Raw genomic sequence first — 19,031 nt, forward strand, 5'->3', positions numbered from 1 at the left:
ATATATATATCTATATATATACGCCAACAGCGGTCTCTCACTACAAAACCACCAGCAAGGTAGCAGCGAGGAAAAACATATATGTATATATATATGTATATATATATATATATATATATATATATATATATATATATATATATATATATATATATATATATATATATATATATATACATATATATATATATATGTATATATATATATATTCCACATTATATAGAATGTGATGAAATGTGTGGTTGCGAAATGCTTTATAGTGGTAAAAATAATATGTGTAAAGAAAATGCATTATAAAAGCGATTTTTGTGATGCTTGTGTGGTAAATGACTGTGTGGTTGTTATTTGCAATAATGTAAACTATATTCTCTCTAGCCAGTGATTTAGGGGGGGGGGTGAATCATGACCATGATAACTCTACATCTGATAAATTCTGACCACAATCTTGCACCAGCCTCTCAGGCACTTCATTTTAATTTGTAAGGCAGATGGATCAATGAGATACATGGTGGTCTTAAGTCAAAATTCAGAAAGGGAGACATGGCCTTCTATCCCTCCGAGGTCAGTAAAATGTGTGCCATTACACAGGATAGTTGTAACACCTGCTATTTACATCACCTAGACCAGCAGCAATGTAACATGAAGGGCTACATAAACAGTTATGCTTATATTAAATTCTCCACTTGGTTTAGAAGCAATGGGCATTACAAGCCTATTTATGAAATGAAAGAAGTCAAATGTTTGTTCAACGGGCCTTTCAAGATGGCAACCCTTTCAGTCCATCTGATGCAACCAGGGGACCTTACAGAAGCCTTAGGTCTACCAGGTGCCTACATCCACATTACTATTCAAATGGGCTCAATATCTCTTGGTTCTTGGCAATTCACTTAATCTCCCTGTGTCTAAAAATGTGCCACATATGGTTCTCTTATAAAATTATCTGATGCCTTTTAGGCCACTTCAGTCTAATAAAAAAAATACTACGACTGCAAAATGTGGCACGGGTGCATCCTCTGTTTCACTCTACACAGCTAGCATTTCAGTTCACCCTTCTTTCCTTTAGATTTGTGTCTGTTTAATACGTATTTATCAAGATACCAGAGGCGGAGCTGTTATGTTAGAGTTCGTTTTTACATAGCTGAATAATTGGCTATTGTGTCCTTCTTTTCTTTCCCAGGCTCAGGAAGACACCAGAAAGGTATACAAGTCCTACCACCCCATGGTTTCTTGATTACCTCATTTTAGCCTCAACTGTGTGGGTTTCAGGACAGGAATTCATCACAATATCTCTGAAAATAAATGTAGAAGAGTCTATTGCCAGTTATCAGGCTATTTGAGCGCCAGTGTTATTGTTACTCCTTACTACATAAACAGGAGGCCTCTCCCAGGGAACTAATCTTAGCCACTGGTAATTACCCGGGCTGCATCCCAGTCCATCACTATTTTGCACACCATGCCACCTCACTTTAGACCCGAACATGCCAGGCCCTTAAGCAACCTAAGATACACACACCCACGCACGCACGCACGCACACACACACACACACACATATATGTATACACACACAGACAGGTGAAAATAAATTATTCAGTCACTGATGACTACAATGCAATGGTCAAAACCATTTTTTGTCCACACTAGAGTTGGGATTCTGGATCCTCATCCGCTTTTCATTAACCGGTCACACTGTCAGGCTATGCAATGTGACAGTGCTCTCAGTCTTTTTAAATGACTGTTTTTATAACTAATGCACAAGGAGGAACAGTATGGCATGAAACATATATGCATAAGTGCAAACAGGAACATGCTATTCATTACCATTGTTGAAGGAGATTCACCGAGTGGAATATGCTTTGCTTCTTGTTATACATATACATTTTACACACACAGTGGTATGCATTTACCATTCCATATGACGGGAAACCCTTCATCATCTAATCTGTGCACTTCATAGCAATATCCTTCGTTACTGTGAGCTTTAAGTATTTTTTTTAAATAAACTCGTGATTTACCAGTACATGTTCTAGCTTTCACTTACCAACCAAATATTGTGCAAGCCCCACATTTTCCTAATTATTGCAATGGCCAGTCCTGAATCTCACATCCCCTTAAAAAGAAATGTAAGTAGAGTGGTAGTCTTACAGCTTGTTAATCCTACTTCCATGGCATTTCTGTCTCGTATGTTTTTTTTTTTTACACAACAATTGTCTGGCAAATAGACAAGTTCGAAATTTGTGGAACTTGTCCAGAGAATGCATTTGTCTCTGCCACATTTACACAGGCCAAACATATTTTTCCTCAGACTCAACCCAATGAAGTTGGTATAAGGATACGCCAATGTGCCACTGTTGAGAGGTCTGGAACATAACTTGTGACACACAATGGATCTCGAATTAAAAAAAACTATATGGAAACCAGTCTTTCCATGGACATCCATCCACGGTTTGCTTTCCACTTGCGCATTTGTTGGCCCTGCTCACTGCAGGATGATTACACACCTTGTTGGGCTGGAATGGTGTTCAGTTGCAAGGCGTTTTGCATAGATTTCAATTTCCACTCATCCAAAATGGTCAATAAGGGGCAGTCCTGTTGTTTGTCATCGTGTCTTTAACATATTTACTTGTTTTCCTTTGGGAAACCAATGCTTAACAGTGACAGAACCACGAAGATGCCTTAATTGCTTGGAGTGAGTTGACAAACAATCGATTCTGTCTGAGCAGCGCCATAAAAATATATATGCTTTGGAGATATCACCACAAAATATGGTTACGTGGTTTTAAAGTCTAGTGCTTTCAAGATTCTTAGTGAACCTGTAAATGACTGGGAAAATGGGAAATTAAGTACTTTTTCAAGGTGTAGATAACAATGCTCCCTTGTGTGAAGTTTTCACACAATCGTGTTCATTCTTTCCAAAAGCAACCAGCGAGGTGATTTTACCAGAAAAAAAAATTAAATGACGTGCATTATAGGCTCTAGAACCTATGTTTAATTGAACTCGTGGGAGTGGCACTCGTGTTGCTGCCGATGCCAGACATCCACAAGCTTTATTATGTTATGTTATAATGCATTTGTAGGGCGCACTGTTACTTAAGAGTGTCCTGGTTTTGAAAAGAAGTTCTTTGCTGATTCGGCGGAATCATTGGAATCACACTGTCCTCTCTTAAAATACAGCATAAATTACACTGTCAACGAGAATATATTCCAGACACTGCTGTCTTCGCTTGCATGGATGATAACCGAGAAAAGGGAATCCCAGAGCTTCCAATGTAGCTTTGTAACTACCTTTCCCCGTCATGCCCCTAGCCTGTGTTTGCCCAAATAACCAATCTTCAGCTCCTTTGGCTGTGCTTCTGTGGTAATGTGCACCCACAGGGTACCCACGGGGCGCAAGAATTGCCTTCAGGTTGAGGGGATCAGCCAAGGGAACTATTCTGTTGAAGGCATAGGAAATTGAATACTTGGTTGAGAGCTCCTATTGGTACAGCCTTTCACATCTAAGGACCTTTGAAGCTAGCTAGTAACTGTTCGGGACCTTTCAAATCTAACATTTACTTACACTAATAGAACATCATTTGCAATACATATTTTAAAAATAAGTCTTCAAACCAATAGAAAAGTTAAGAAGTCTCCCGCCTCTACAAATCGGAGAGGCTCGATTTCCTCAGAAACTAGAATATCGGGGACAATAAAGGTCTCTAGGTCAAAAAATAAAATCTATCTGTGTACCCTTAAATAAATACCCCAGGGCCAAGCTGATGTCCTGCCTTAACCCGTCTTGGGGGCTCAAAAAGAAAAGTCCTGATAGCAGCCGAGCAGAGGAATGCCAGCGACAGGCGGATGTGTACTCTCTGCACCTGTCTGAAAGCATTCACAGGCAGGGGAAGAAGAAACACCTGTCGGGTTTGCTGAGGCCACTACGGGCTCACTTTCTCTTCTAATCCTTCTATGCTAAACGTTCTGCTGCAAGAAAGGTCACCCTTCTTTATTGTATCTCCACGTGCGGCTTTCGTCTCTTACAGCAAGAACACGGAGCCAGGCTTTCTTTTCCCCTTACCTAGAGAATGTCCAAAGTGTTCTGGCCAAGAATCGGGCCACGTTACATGGCTAGTCTCGATGGATTGCTAACTAACCGTTTTCTCTCTAGAAATGCTCACTTCCTCAAAAATAAATTACTCAAATAAATACGTTTAAAGAAAAATAAATATATATAACATGATTGATTTCTTTAAGCTTCCTCGGACTGAAGCTGATGGAGGCTTTCACAAGCTGACTTCCTAGAAGTGTGCGTGCTGCACCTGGCCTCAGATGGTAGAGCTGTGTACAATCAATCAGCAGTAAAGTGCAACGGAGGAAATGAAATACAAAAACAGAAGTGAATCCCAGATTCCTCGCTCCTTCCTGCTCCATCTAAAATGGAAAGAAATACTGCGTGGCTAGCACCTCTCCCAGTGAGATCAGCTGGGGGGTAGCGTGTGATCCAAGATGTAGGAGATGGTGTCCCAATGCTTCCAGAGGAAGAGGAGGAAGAGGACAAGCAGGAGCGTTCCCAGCAGGCGCAGGCGGGTTTTCATAAGCGGGGTGATAAAGTTCGCAATGGTGGACACGAAGACCAGCAGTACCGCCATCAGCGCGAGGATAACATTAATGAACTTGCCCAGGAGCGCGCGGGCGTTGGCGTTCTCCACCCCCTCCAGTTGCACCACCTGCTGCTGTTGCTGCTGCAGCTCAAGCTTTGTGATGCGCGTCAAGCACGACTCCACCGCCTCCTAGAAAACAAGAGAAGAGGGAAATGGATGTCACAGAAGGCTATCTGAAAAGTTGTCTTTTAGTGTAGAGTTTGAGGAGATACTGAATCAATGTTTCAGTGGCATAGCGAGTTACCCAGATTCTATCATCACTGTTGGCCTAAAGGCTCGACCTTGGACCTGGGGAACTGGGTTCGAGTCTTGGTATTGACGCTAAAACATCCTGTGATTCTGGGCAAATCATTTAATCTCCCCGTGCCTAACAAACAAAAAATGAATGTGTATCCTTATGTAACGTAACTGGTGCTATGTAAAGTGCTCTGATACCCGATTCGGGTCAAGTTTATAAAACTGCAAAGAAAACAAAAAACAACTGTCAGAGCAGGACAGCCTTACCAACCTAGAAAAAAAGGCAAGGGAGGAAAGTCCACATGATTCCACCCAAAGCCTTGAGAAGTATTACGGTATAAAAGATGTGACCCCTTGTTAGTTGAGAAGGATGAGAGTGACAGAAGCAGTTCAGTGTGCCAAACAAATAGCAATGTGCAACGACATTTGACTGTAAATGTTTTAACTGTAGTTGTGTTTCCCATGTAAAGCTTCACATCTTGTGAACAAGTCTCTCAGTGCCAGATAAAACCTCAGCACAAAACAATCCAAACTGAAAAGAATGATTCTAACACTACTACATCCCATCCCCTATCCTCTCAAACTCCTGAACACCCTGTGCAACGGTCACCAACAATATCATTCTTTTCAGGCCATTTTTTTCAAGTATGTTTTAATGTCAATATCATTTTCCTTTCACTTTTAGTAAGGTTTCTTAATGGCTCGCGTCAGGGGAAAACCTCCTACACCTAACCTCACCGTCCTTTTTTGTTCCAAGTTTTTTAAATCTTTAGTTTCCTCACAAGCTCTTTTGTCTCTGCACTACTGTCGGTGGTGCAGTATAAATGAATACACACATTTTCAAAGTTTAGTAATTTGATGCTATGTATAATGCTCCCAGAATGCTCTCTGATTATATGCAAATATTTGCAGAAGCTTGAAAGCAAGAGTGATGATTCTTTGCTTTCAAAATAAAATGTTCGCAAAAAATGCAACTAGGAAAAAAACATTTTGCTAAACTACTGTAATAATTTAGGTACCATATCTTTGCAGCATCATTTAGTAACATGTTGATGTATGCTTGTATTTCCCAAAAATATTCACAATGGAAAGTCAGTGTAACCAGTTTAAATACGATTATGGGAAACAAAAATAAACATGTATTGGCAAAGCCAGTAGGTCTGAAATTGGTGGTCAGCATTTTAGTTTTGTCAATGCTTGACTTGTTTAGGCATGTTTTTTGTAAAAACTTATCGGTGTGGGAGCTGCTGGGCCCTCACCATTTTAACAGGTATTGGCAAAAGCAAAATAGCTTTTGGTCCCAAAAAGCACACATTGCCACAGCAGTTCTGGGCACTAAACAAAACTACTTTGTGTGCCAACATGCTCTTTGTAAGAGAGCAGAATACTGTCACTCACAGTGAAGCCAGCTGATAGACCGAGAGAAAGAGAGAGACAGAGAGAGAGAGAGAGAGAGAAAGAGGGAGAGAGAGAGAGAGACAACATTTTATTAAACACAAAAGGTCATGGATAACACCAGGCCTAATTAGAGGCCAAATTATTAAAGAAAGTCTCAAAAGTGCATCCTTGGTATACATCGTTGCATTAGGTGCATATATACAGTTTCCATGAATTAACAAGAATTTACAGAAGTAGGCCTAGAAATAGTACTCCTAGAAAATATTTGTGAACTGCATTTTAGCATGAGGAAATGTGCTTGTGTAGATTTGCTCACGTGAAAATCTGAATGTTTCAAGTTCACTTTTCCTCCAACCACTTTTATCCCAACCCTGGAAGAAGCTTTACATCTGACACTGTCAGGAGTTAATTTCTAACCCTTTTCAGTATGGGAAAAGATTAGAAAAGAGTTGGTGAAAACACTTAAAACATGCAAGTTAGTAGGTTTGCACAGTCTCAAACGGGCATTCCAACCCTTGTACTATTGCTTACCACTACCTTCAACCCCAGTATGGAGACCTGCAGAAACATACTAACAAAAGGGAATTGCTTGTATTCAAATCATGCTATGGTACGAGCCCTGGCTTAATTAGAGAGGTTAAATCAGAACTCTTATATAATGAGATTGCGGCCGTAATTTGTCGCTGCATTACATGTCTCAAAAGTGACAAGTGGATTTTGTTACAGGAAAAGTAGATTTAAGAAGCAGCCTGCCCCATGGACAAGTAGATATTTAATCAAATTCCCGACCCCTGAATGTGTAAAGTAGTTACGCAGCACTTCAAATAGTAATAAAGTGAAAACAAAACACAAGAAAAATCCCACAGCAATTTAGAAAAATTGAGTATAATGTAATAAATGATGTTATGGCAAAACAACAAAAATTCAATAAATAGAACTGGAGATATGCAATTTAAAAAATGTAAATAAAAACAGTGCCAAGAAGCACTAAGCGGCAACTGAAGTTATCTAGTCGGGCCGGACAGGGACAAGTTCAGGCAGACCGCAATAGAGTGCAGGTCAGAGACAGGGACTCAGTTAGGCCCGCTGAACAAGAGTACCCTAAATCCTGGTTGTGGAGCGTAGCAAGTTCCTGCGTCGAGGATGCGTTGCACAGTGGGGGCAGTGCGAGGTACTAGTGTAGAGATGTGTCATGCAGTGGTGATTCCAGGAAGCTGCAATGCGAGGTCCTGCATTGTTGTCAAGGATGCCGCAGACAAGGGTCTTGCGATGCAAAGCCCTGCATCGGAGATGCGTTGCCCATTGCCTGTTTTTGAGGAAGTTACAGGGCGTGTGATGCGAAGTCCTGGATCGTTGTTGAGGATGGCATCGATGAGCGTCTTAGGATGCGTAAACCTGCATCAAGAATGCAATGTGCAGTGAGTGTTCGATGAGTCTAAGGGCTGTGATTTGAAGTGCTGCATTGGCGATGCATAACACAGCAGTTTCGATGCAGAGTTATGTTAGTGATAGCTTCACACTGCTTCGGTTCTGCTGGGACGACAGCTGGACTGGCAGAGTACCTTCAGGTCCTAAGGTCAAGGACTGGAGTGGCAACACCTGGGAGAGAAGAACTCACATTAGATAAGAGTCCAGGTGCTAGTTCAAGCTGATTGGAGCCTTCTGTGCCTGAGGCTCTGGTCAGGAGGCCAGCCAACTAGCTCTTGGAGTCACTCTCATCGTCCTGGGTTCAAGATGCAGGTCCAGTCCTTTCACTCAAGCAGCAGGGCAACCGAGTAGAAGTCCTTCTGGCAGAGCAGCATAGCAGTCCTTCTGAGTGCTCCAAAGGTTCAGAGGTGTACTGAAGAGCTGGGTCAGTGGGTCTGATATTAACCCCTTGGTGCCCACTTTTGAAATTTGAGAAGGTTTGGGAAGTTTGGAGTTTCCTGGGGTCACAATAGACTAGTGTCAAACCCTTTGTGAGTGTACTCAGATACAGCTTTTGTGATGAACAAGTGTGGTAGGTGACAGCTCCTCCTCCTCCTCCTCCTCATCATCATCATCATCAAGTCAGAGATGGCGTCATCCTGACAACACCTATGGCCGTTTGTCTCACTGTATGGGGGCAATACAGAAAGTGATGCCCATATTTAGGCAGCCAGGTATTCCAAGCAGCCGATACCGAAGGGGGAACTCGGACACTGGAATCCCCACAGTGGCTCCGTATTATTCAATCAATTACTTAATTCCCGGTCACGCTGCTTATAAAAACGAACTGGGAGTGGGTTAATTTACCATCGAGGAGCGGAGGCTTGCAGACCTAGGCTGAAAGGCAGCGATCACGGCAGTTATCAGTAAGAGGTTGAATGGAAGGATGAATGAGCCGTTTTCTTACAGGCTACATAGCTTGCATATAACACAAAGATGCCTTATAGAGTGTTGTGGTAGGTCCCCATGGGCCCTCCAGATTATAATATTCTGCTTTTTCTCCATGCCTTCCTCTTCTAGTTCCAGGACCTCAAGGGTCCATCTGCTCTCCCTCCTATGAGGCGCAGTTTACTTCATCATAGGGTAAGCTCAACAGGGAAAGGTCCTCTGTACGTGGTGCACTAAGAAATTCTCTTTCAGCACACTAATTGCACCAATAATAATTCACACTAAAAATTGAGTGATTTTGGTTTTTATTGGTTATTTTGTACACTAGTGTAAGTAATAGTGTGATTAGGTTTGAATTGTTTTTGTCTTTCAGAATCATTAAACCTATCATTACAGACAGTGGAGTGTGAGTATTGATCACCCCACCAAGTGGAACGCTCACCCCCTTTTTTCTTGGCCCCTGCTTGACGGATCACCCAAAAATCAAAAAATACACCAACCTATGGTAACTAGGTCCTAACTATAATTACACTGTGGCGACTGCCTCTGTGTAACACACAGTCACACACACACACACACAACCACACACAACCACACACACGCACACACACACACACACACACGTATATATAAATATATTCAACCCTCAATACCTCCACAAAGAAGGAACCGCTCACTAACAGCCTTGTAGTTGAAGTTAACTTTATTCAGATGAAACTGGTGATGAAAGTAGGCACTCATAAACTAATGTAATGGCTTCTCAATAGATGACCTTTTGAAAACTCTTGAATTAGGCTCTGAGCATACAATACACTTAGAGGCGACGTGTCTGATGGAAAACTTATTTTGCTTTTCATGACAGAATTTTGAATGATGGAATTAACCTTTGTGGAAACCACGCTCTTCTGAAATGATTTGTCTTGCAGTGAAATGCGATCATAATTCTTTAACGATTGGGGAGCTGAATCATTCGAAGCCATGTAAGAAGAGGTGTGCTCGGGGTAGTGGGACCAAAAGGTTGACATGGTGTACCATCGTAGAGATTGGATTCAGCGATTTGAATAACCTGAAGCTCAACCTTCAGAAAGAATCAGAAATAGACCTTGCGTTGACTCCTTTCGCTTTCGTGCTGATCTGCCTTTCTTTGCTTGTTTGTTTGTATTAACATGTATTAACATGTTTGTATTTATTTGTATTAACATGTATTAACATGTTATTGAGCATGTATTGGTTATATTTTGGTTCAAAAGGGTTGATGGGTGGGGTTTTCCGCATAAAAACTTACTTTCTTGGACTACAAGCCAACTATTTCGTATACATAAATGATAACACTTTCTACTCTGATACTCTACATGTTACTTGATAATCTGTTGTTTAGATCTCTCACAAATTGTTGTTTTTCTTGCTCACAAATGGTAGTTTAACATACTCTGTTTTTCGAGGAGGTCCTACTACTGATTGTTGCAGTAGTGCACGATCAATATTATAAACGCCAAGGGGCAGTTCAACGTGTTGGTGTTAACTGCTGACCACAGTCCCCTGAGGGTTAGTGAAAGGGTACATCCTATTTTTGAGGTGTGACTTTTTATTCAGATGCATATCGCCTCACTGCTTGATTTCAGTACAGAATGCTCTCATAGGCACCATTTTAAAGAGCAAAGTACATGGAATGATGAAAAGTGTAGAAAGACGATCCCTGTGACATTCACAAATGTCGACAAAGTACTAAAACCATCAGCAGCATAATGTGCAACGATTCAGCAAAAAACATGTTGGCACTTTACAATTTATGTAATCATTTTTCAGTCCGCAACCTTACTTTTCCTCATGGGAGAAAAAACACCCTAATTATGTAACACAATAGTGCATTGCAAAATTACAGTAATTGTATATAAGCCTCAATTAGTGTCCATAATTTGCATTTGAGATAGTTACAGCTTCGCTGAGGTTATGCAAAAACGTCCGTACGTTCACAATCAACAGTTTCACGGAAGACCATCATTTCATTAAAACAGCTCTCCATTCCAAGGTGTGCTATCATTAATTCAATGGCAGTCTTGCTCATTTGTTTTATGTATCTCAATGTCAATACAGGGGAATTGAGCAATTATTCTATCCAGTTATATCTCCCTGGATCATTCAAGGTAATCACCTCATAAAATATAACTGATTATGCTTTTGAGGGCTATCAATATCTTTTAATATAAGGAGCGTGAAGGTGTGGTATAATAGGTGTACTATACACCATGCATCACACTAAACCTAAGATAGAAAGAACTGTGTAAAACCAAATATACATGAATATATACATGTGAAAAACCAAAGAATAGAGAGGAGGTTATGTATCAGAGACATTTAACACATATTAGTGATCTCCAAGATGATGACTCAAGGCGCCTTAACTTCAACACTCAGTTGCTACACCCTCCACCCCCTGATTTTAGGTATGCAATCTCAATACATTCCCATTACACCCAAGTCTCTCCTGTCCTCATCCCATTCATGACAAGTGAGATAGCCCTATCTCACCAACAGAAAAAGAACAAAGGAATACTGGACCCCTACCCCACAATCTCCCACTGGGAGTGCATAAGCGTACTTACCCAGCATTCCCTCTGTTCTTTTTCGTGTGTGCAACAGAATGGGACAAGTCAGGATATGGAGCATCTGGTGGGTTTGTATCTACACTGCCGGGTGGTGGGGGCGTTGCTGGTGTCTTGTCTCCCTCTCTGCCGGGGTTTGGAGGGAGAAGTATGCGGTCCGCCTTTGGGCCGCTGTTGTGGTTCCTTTGCTCTACGCGGCTCCAGTGTTAGTGGGCTTGTCGGCAGGCACAGGGTTTCCTGGGGAAGTGGCTCTGCGCTCCTGGAGAGTGGAGCGGCACGGGTCATGCTGCCTGATTTTTGGCAGTGGTTGCAGTCCAGGAAGTCAGGCGCGCCAATGCTGGAGGGAAGCTCTGGGACATTTGGATTTGCAGGTGCTGGTTGCTTCCTTTATCAGGTGGCTGCTGGTGAGTACCGCATAGCGGTTTAGTTGTGTGCTGGGTCAGTTCGACAGGGCTGTACATAGGCCTCTGTTGGTGTCCTTGTTGCTGCTGCTGTGTGCTTCCCTGGTGCTGGTGTTTGTCAAGATGGGTAGGCATTCCAGGAAATGTTAGCATGTGACGGATTCTCCCTCATTCTCTTCTGGGTCCTCTTCTTCTCCGGCCCGGTCCGGACGCTGCAGGGCGAGGGACTATGCCCGTATCAAGCGACTTTGCAGGAAATGGGTTGGTGGTCCCGTTCCCAGAGCTCTGTTCCGGTTCTGCCCTCTCATTCTTCCAGTTCGAACGAAGATGGATGGATGGGGGGTGAGGAGCATAACGGGAAATATGTGGATGAGGACACGCTGCCTGAGTTGCTGCAGAATGTTAAATCCAACATGGGCTTCACCGAGGATAAGGTGCCAGGCCTGTCTGGGGGTTCTTTACTTCACCAGTTCCAGAGTATGGCCCCAGTGGATGTGCTTGTCCATCCGATCATCCATGAGGTGTTGAAGAGGGAGTAAAAAGATCCTGGTCGAATTATGCTGCTCCTTTTCTCCTCTGCAGGACATGTCCGTGGTTTTCCCAGACTATTCCCATCGATTCCTTTGTGGCTAGTCTGGTGGGCCGGACCTCTTTGGCTGAGGATATTGTTATTAAGGATCCTGTGTATAAGAAGGTGGATGCATAATTGAGAAAAGTTTTCTCGGGATCCCCTCGGGCTCTGAGTGGTGGGATTTATGGGACATTTGGATTTGCATCCCTCATTTCCGATGTCAAGACTCTTTTTCAGTCCCTGGATGATACCTCAGACTGTGCTGGGCTTTTAGATCATATCAAGAGACAGGTGGAATTCCTTTTGAATATGTGTCCTTTGATGTGGTGAGGGTCTTTGCATTTGTCTTTTCAGGGGACTATGTTGTATGGGGAGGAGTTGAAGGGCAAGTTGCACAAACTTTTTTAAGGAGAAGAAGCACTATTCTTCTGTAAAGCAGTCCTCCACTGATAAGGGTTTTTCGAAGCCTAAATCCCTTTTTCGTCAAAACACCATGAAGCAGCTTTCTAGGGGTCATGGGAGGTTTTCTTCTGGCTGGGGTCGGGGCAGAAAGGCTTAGTCTCCCTAGCCTAAATCTCGTTCCTGACTATATGATGGACGTCCCAGGATTGTTAGTAGGAGGACATATTACCTACCTTCCGGGGGCCATATCTCAGCCCCTGGGGGTCCGATCTGCCCCATTTTCACGTCTTCTCGCTCCTGGTGGCGTCCCCCAGCCACTGGGAGCACTCTCCTTTGTCCTCCGGGTCTCCAAGAGGGTGCATTCTGCAGGGAGTGGTCTTCACTGTCTCCCTGCGCCTCTCTTCTCCCTGCGCAGAGGCCTCTCCTTCTGCGCACCAGTCCTGGGCTCTCCTTCTGGCGCTGTTAAGGGCCTGGGAGGCAGTCAGGGGTGTCCTCCTTCCAACTGCCCATTGCACCAGGCTCCAGCACCTTTCGCCTCAGCAGACCACACCCCAGAGAGAGCTTCTCTTCCTGTGCAAGTACTTTTTAAAAGTTGAGTAGGGGGCTGGCAGGAAGTCTCTGAGTGTCCTATCAAACTGCGACACATCACTTCCCTGCCCCTGATCCCTCCTTCTTGTCCAGCCTCTGGGTTTGGTCAAAATTGCGTCGTCCAGTGTCTCTGGCCACATGACCTCTGAAACCCAACTCCTTCCCCCCTCACTGCCTTCCTGTGGTTCAGCTTGGTGCCTGGCACCCAGCCACAGCAGTTGATGGATTGGCTTGTAGCTCCACCTATCTTTTCTCCTTGGAGAGAAGATCTTCGCTCTGGTAAGAAAGGTCATTAATCTAACCTGACAGGGCCAGACCCCAGCCAGGGACTCAGAGAAATATGCCATTTCTGGAAGACCCAACAGCAGTACAAATATGACTTTGGACTCTGCAGAATACTCATGTTCACATCCGCTACACTGGACTTTAGTGTATGTCTGGAATCTGTAGGCCCTGTGGAAGTAATTTTAGCCATGGGCCCCACATCCCCATAGGGGAATAATGAAGTGAAAACACAGTAAAACACACTGACTTTCCCTGGCATGTTCTTTCCCATGGTATAAAGCCTATTGCAGGTTACCACCCAATTCTGCATAAGTCCTGCCACACCATTCACTCTGTAGTTGCTCCTAGACTGCGCACGCTAGGAATCTCCCCTGCGCAGCCCCTACACTTGTGCACACGCATGTACACCCGTGTCTGCATGTAACCAGCACGGTGTCCCATACTCCAGATGCTGCGCAGCGGCCTAGTCAAGCCAGGGGTACACCAGTAAAATTTCCATCCAGTCTCCTTCATTATGAGTTCACTGTGGGTGAGTTCCAGATTATGAGGCTCCCCCACAGTAAAAGTGCAACAATGAAGTGCTCAAAAAGCGAAAAATCCGGTCGTCCCCTAGTGTCAGAACCACCTTCTAACACCCCCCTCCCAGGAATTGTCTATCTCCGGAGGACTTTCGGGAGATGTGTGGGAAGTTTGGTCTTCCCTTCCTCGACCTGTTTGCTTCCCAGCACAGCGCTCAGCTTCCTCGTTTTTGTTCCTGGATTCCTCAGGTGGGGGCTTGGGGAGTGCATGCTCCGACTCTTCCTTGGCCAGACCCCCTGCTGGCTGCCTTCCGGCCCATTGCTATGAACCCCTGATTCCTTGCTCGCCTGGTGCAGGAGTCTCTGGAGGTGGTGTTGGTGCCTTGTTGGCCCTGTTGGTCTTGGTTCCCCACTCTGAAGCTGTTTGTGGTCCGTGGTTATTCCCCTGCTTTCCGTGTCCTCTGCAGTCGGCTCCAATGTTGCCTTTCCTGCAGCTGCAGCTGCAGCTGTCGGTTTGGAGGTTGAGAGGCAGGAGTGGAGGCGCAGGGGTATCCCTGAGCATTTAGCTTTGGCTATTTAGCAGGCTCACCTGCCTTCAAATCTGAAATCCTAAGAGAGGCATTGGGGGAATTTCCAGCGCTGTTGTCATGCCCTGGTGTTGTCTCCCGTGGAGTGTTCTCTGCTGGAGGTGCTATAGTTTCTCTGGGAAGGGTTCGAGAAATGTTTGGCTGTTTCCATCTTGCGGGCTCATTGGGCCGCCATTAAGGCGTTTTGTTTCCCTTGGGGAAATTTGTACGATGTGGACGACTTAGTCTCCTGTTTGCTGAGGAGTTTTTCGTTGTCACGTACATTGGTGAGGCCATTGTTCCCTTTGTGGGACCTTTCCCTTGTGTCGCGTGTTTTGGTGGCAGCTCAGTTTAAGCCTTTGGCTGAGGTGGACCTTAAGTTTGTCACCTTGAAGATGTTTTTTTTGGTGTTGATCAGTTTGGCCCAGCCTTGCGGGCTCTGATGGCGCGGGAGCCATTCCTGTAGTTTTTTGATAATGGGCAGGTCTTGCGTTTGGACTCCTCTTTTGTCCCGAAGGTGCCTTCACGGTTCCATTGTTCCCAGGGGTTGGTTTTGCCTGCCTTGAATGGGGGGTCAGTTGTCTGAGGATGATCTCTCTTGGTCTTTACTGGATGTCAGTCATGCCTTGCGTGTCTATCTAGATTGGACTTGTCTTTTCCGGTGTCCAACTACTAGTTTGTCTCCTTTGGAGTTTCCTCTCAAGCGGGAAGGCTTCTTTCATCGTCCACTGGCCATTCGTTGAAGCAGGTCATTGAGTTGGCTTACTCCGTTTCTGATTCTCCTCCTACGATTCAGGTGCCGGGGACACTCATGGGATGGCGGCTTCCTGGACTGAGGTGCGGGTGTTTCCGTGTCTGAGATCTCTAGGGCTGCTACATGGGCGTCCTCTAACACCTTTGTGAGGAGTTATCTGACCTAGACTTTGCAGGGTGGTAATGCTCATTTTGGGTTGGGGGTGCCAAAGGCTGTGAGCTCCTGACTTCTTGCTTCTGTGTTCCAATAAATCACTGGACGTTACAGGTTCCTTGTGTCCTGGTGGTTTGTTGTTGATGAATACTGGTGTGTTGCTTGGGTATACTCACATGTCATGAATGGGAAGAGGACGGGAAGGACCTGGGGGTAATACCCTATTACTTACCGGTAATCTTCATTACTCCTGGTGCTATTGTCCTCATCGCAATCATTACATCCCTCCTTTCCTTCAGGTCTGCCGGCCTTCATTTGGGGCTTGGTAGTTCAGAGGGAATGCTGGATAAGTATGCTTATGTACTCCTGGTGGGAAAAGGTGGGGTAGGGGTCTAGCATTCCCTTGTTCTATTTTCTGTTGGTGAGAAAGGATTATTTCAATTGTCACGAATGGGAGGAGGATTACGGGACCAAGATTAATGAACATTACCGATAAATAATAGGGCATTACTATTGAGAACTTCACAAAAGTGTCTCGCAACTAGGTAGTTGGGATTACATTAGCGGATAGCACCCACATGTCACTAGTTCACTGCACAATATTTGTGATATGGGGTGAGATTGTCAGTTTTTGAGATTGCGAAACACTAATAGAATTGGTTCCATTGTGTGAAGTTAGCGTGGTTTGGAAGGATTTTGGTGGTATTCAATTAGGATTGTCATTGAAAAGGTGAGGACTGGTAAATATGACTGGTCAATTTTGTTGAATTGACATTTTTTGTGGGTTAGAGAAAATAACATTCAACTTATGACCTGCTAGAAGTGCGTGTCTAATCTTGATATGAATATATTTGATTGAGGTATATTTGGTTCACCGAACCAAATGTTTAGCTCACCAAGTATAAATATCAGTGGGAACCCACTCCAATAAACATTGATGCCCCCTTATCTTGAACCGGAAGTCATTTATTATTGTTTTAAAGGACCCTCACGCACAAAGACTATTAGTGGCACGCTTTGTCACAGATCATAGAGCCCTCCCCCAGATAACAAGCGTATCTGGGCAGCCTCTAGCTTGACCATCAAGGGGACACTTATGGGTGGGGGACAGAGGTCTAAGAATAAAACTACCTAGGTGATTCCCCAATTATCACATATCAGTTTACTTTGGAGTCTGCTGGCAAGACTAAAAACAGGTTTGATGCACTTGGAGAGAATTAGTACCTCCAGTTCTACATGTTTCAGCGTTCTTCAGGACTGACCTTAGATCTCTTTTTCCTCACATTTAGGAATGGTGTTAAACATATAAATTTCACACGCTTAAAGATTCAATACATTCAGACTAGTCTGCTTGTTCTTGGGTTGCATGCATTTTATGCAGCATCCAGCCCCTGCATGTGGAGTCCCCGAATGGGTGACACAGGAGACCTTTGACAAATGTGTGACTACAAGTCCACCCAACTCTAGCACCCTGTGGTAGATGTACGCCAATAACAAGAGAAGTTGTGGAATTTTGCAGACTCACCCAGGAGGAAGCAAGCAGGCTTATTTTTAGAAGAGGAAGAAACTAGCCCTCTTGACCCTTTTGACAAGTTGGAAGCAGCTCGAGTGACCTCGAAGTTTTTTTATGTCCCCTGTCTTGACTTTTGATACGTGGCACATTTCTTAGTAGTGGTAGAGTCAGGGAAACGACACACGTGATGGTCATCTTTCTCTAATATGTTGCCACCACAGGTGGGCACTTGTCACAAACAGCAGCCATGGTGAAGGAAAAGAAAGGCAATACATCATCTCAAACAACATAGTTATACATCGATAACAAACAAAACAAGCATTGAAAATGCATACGTCTCGCCTTTCATTAAGTTAAAGCCATTTGCTTTGCTGTACAATACCATTAGCAAAGCAAACAGCTTTAACTTAATCAAAGGCGAGACCTATTGCATTTTCAATGCTTGTTAAATTATACTGTTGTTGCAGCAGCACGCATTTTATACCTATTTTTTTTTACTATTTCTGCCTCGCCTTTACTAGTTTTGCCTTCAATGCTTTTGAAGTACTTTTATCGTGTTTTGCGATTACACTGTTGTTTCAGCAGCACTAAAACAATTTCTTCCTCCGATGCCAACAGGCAAGGTTTTACGGTGCGGCCACAACACATAAATTCAATTTTTAAAAGGGCTTTTGGACCTAATCTGCGTTGTAATAGGGCCTAATAATAATTCCACAATGTACACAGGGGCGGATTGGCAAGGCGGGCATTCGGGAACGGGCCGAAGGGCCGGTGCCTCAGTGCCCTCTGTGGGCCGTTTTTTTCTCCCCTGTCCCAGTCCACAGAGAGTGGACTAGGAAAGGGGAGAAAAAAAACCGGCCCACAGAGTGCACGGAGACAGAGACAGAAAATGAAAGCAGCCTCGCTGTGCGGCCGGACAGCAATTGTCAGCTCTCCTTCACCCCTGCCCTGCCAAGCAATCAAGCTGATGCTGGGCTGGGGAGGGGTGAATGTTTGCAATAATCGGCCTCCCTGGGGGGCAGGTGTTTCTCAGGCCTTTGAGCCATTTGCACCTCGGCCCCCTGGCGCCCATGCAGCCCAGAAACGGTGTTAGTCTTAGCACCTCGCCCACAGCCCTTCACATTCAGGGCACAGTGGGCGAGGACAAATGGGTCTTGCTGTGGGGGCCTGGTGATGTTTGGATTTTTTTTTGTTTTCTTTATTTATTTATGCAATTTTATATAGCACGGACTTTACCGAAGGTGTCAGAGAGCTTCACACTAGGAACAGCAATAATACATGAGGAGAAAATTATAAGTGGACAAATTACAAAAGCAAACGTTAAGTTATATGAATCAAAAGTGACAATAGTGAGCAACCAAAATACAATAGGAGCAAACGATACATTACAGGAGGAAAAAGTGACATGTGTGCAGGTTACAAAAGCGTACAAAATACAAGTAGAGGTATAATACTGCAATTAATGGTAGACACTCCAGCACAAGAACAAACGTTACGTAGGCAATGGTGCACTTGTGCAAGTATCTAAAGCAAACAAAAGTGAGAGGAGCAAACAGTGTGTTACAAGAGAAAAGTGACTTGTGCAAGTTACAAAAGGGTAGCATGCACAGGTACAAGGGTAATACTACAGTAAATGGTAAACACTCAAACTGCCAGAACACACTGGGAAGGCACTTCCCATGCACCAGCTTCACCTCAGCCTCCCCCCTGGCTACCTGGCTACCTTGGATGACCCAGAAAGCTGTGTTTTGTGCTCCCCTGCCAGGATATTTTCCCAAGGCCTGGAGGGTTGATTAATTTACTAACTCCAGGGGCCTTACCTCTGTTCATGTGCTCCTGAGCTGAAGGTCTGGGGAGGGCTGAGTAGGTTAGTATTAGCAGGGGCTTTGCTGCTTTTCAGGTGCTCCAGTGCTGGAGGGCTGGAATAATTTTGTGACAAAAAGGGGCCTTGCTATTTTTTTTAGTTGCTCAGCATGTACGCCATTGTCACCTTGGCCCTGTGTCCTGTGCAAGAACAGTATCCTCCCACCATCATTCCTTGTCTGTGCA

The 19,031-nt window shown here is 44.2% G+C and overlaps 1 protein-coding gene across 2 annotated transcripts in view; it reads right to left on the reverse strand.

Annotated features, from left to right (window-relative positions):
* Positions 1 to 248: 248 nt before the first annotated feature.
* The window catches only part of TMCC2 (transmembrane and coiled-coil domain family 2), a 524,849-nt gene continuing 506,066 nt past the window's right edge, over positions 249 to 19,031 (reverse strand). For both annotated transcript variants that reach the window (XM_086923447.1, XM_086923446.1), the window contains exon 5: positions 249 to 4,767. In XM_086923447.1, coding sequence (XP_086779573.1) covers positions 4,456 to 4,767 — 312 coding nt within the window. In that variant the 3' untranslated portion in view covers positions 249 to 4,455. The remainder of the gene's footprint in view (positions 4,768 to 19,031) is intronic.

Source organism: Lissotriton vulgaris, chromosome 5 (assembly GCF_964263255.1).
Source record: "Lissotriton vulgaris chromosome 5, aLisVul1.2, whole genome shotgun sequence".
In the NCBI taxonomy this organism is placed as follows: domain Eukaryota; kingdom Metazoa; phylum Chordata; class Amphibia; order Caudata; family Salamandridae; genus Lissotriton; species Lissotriton vulgaris.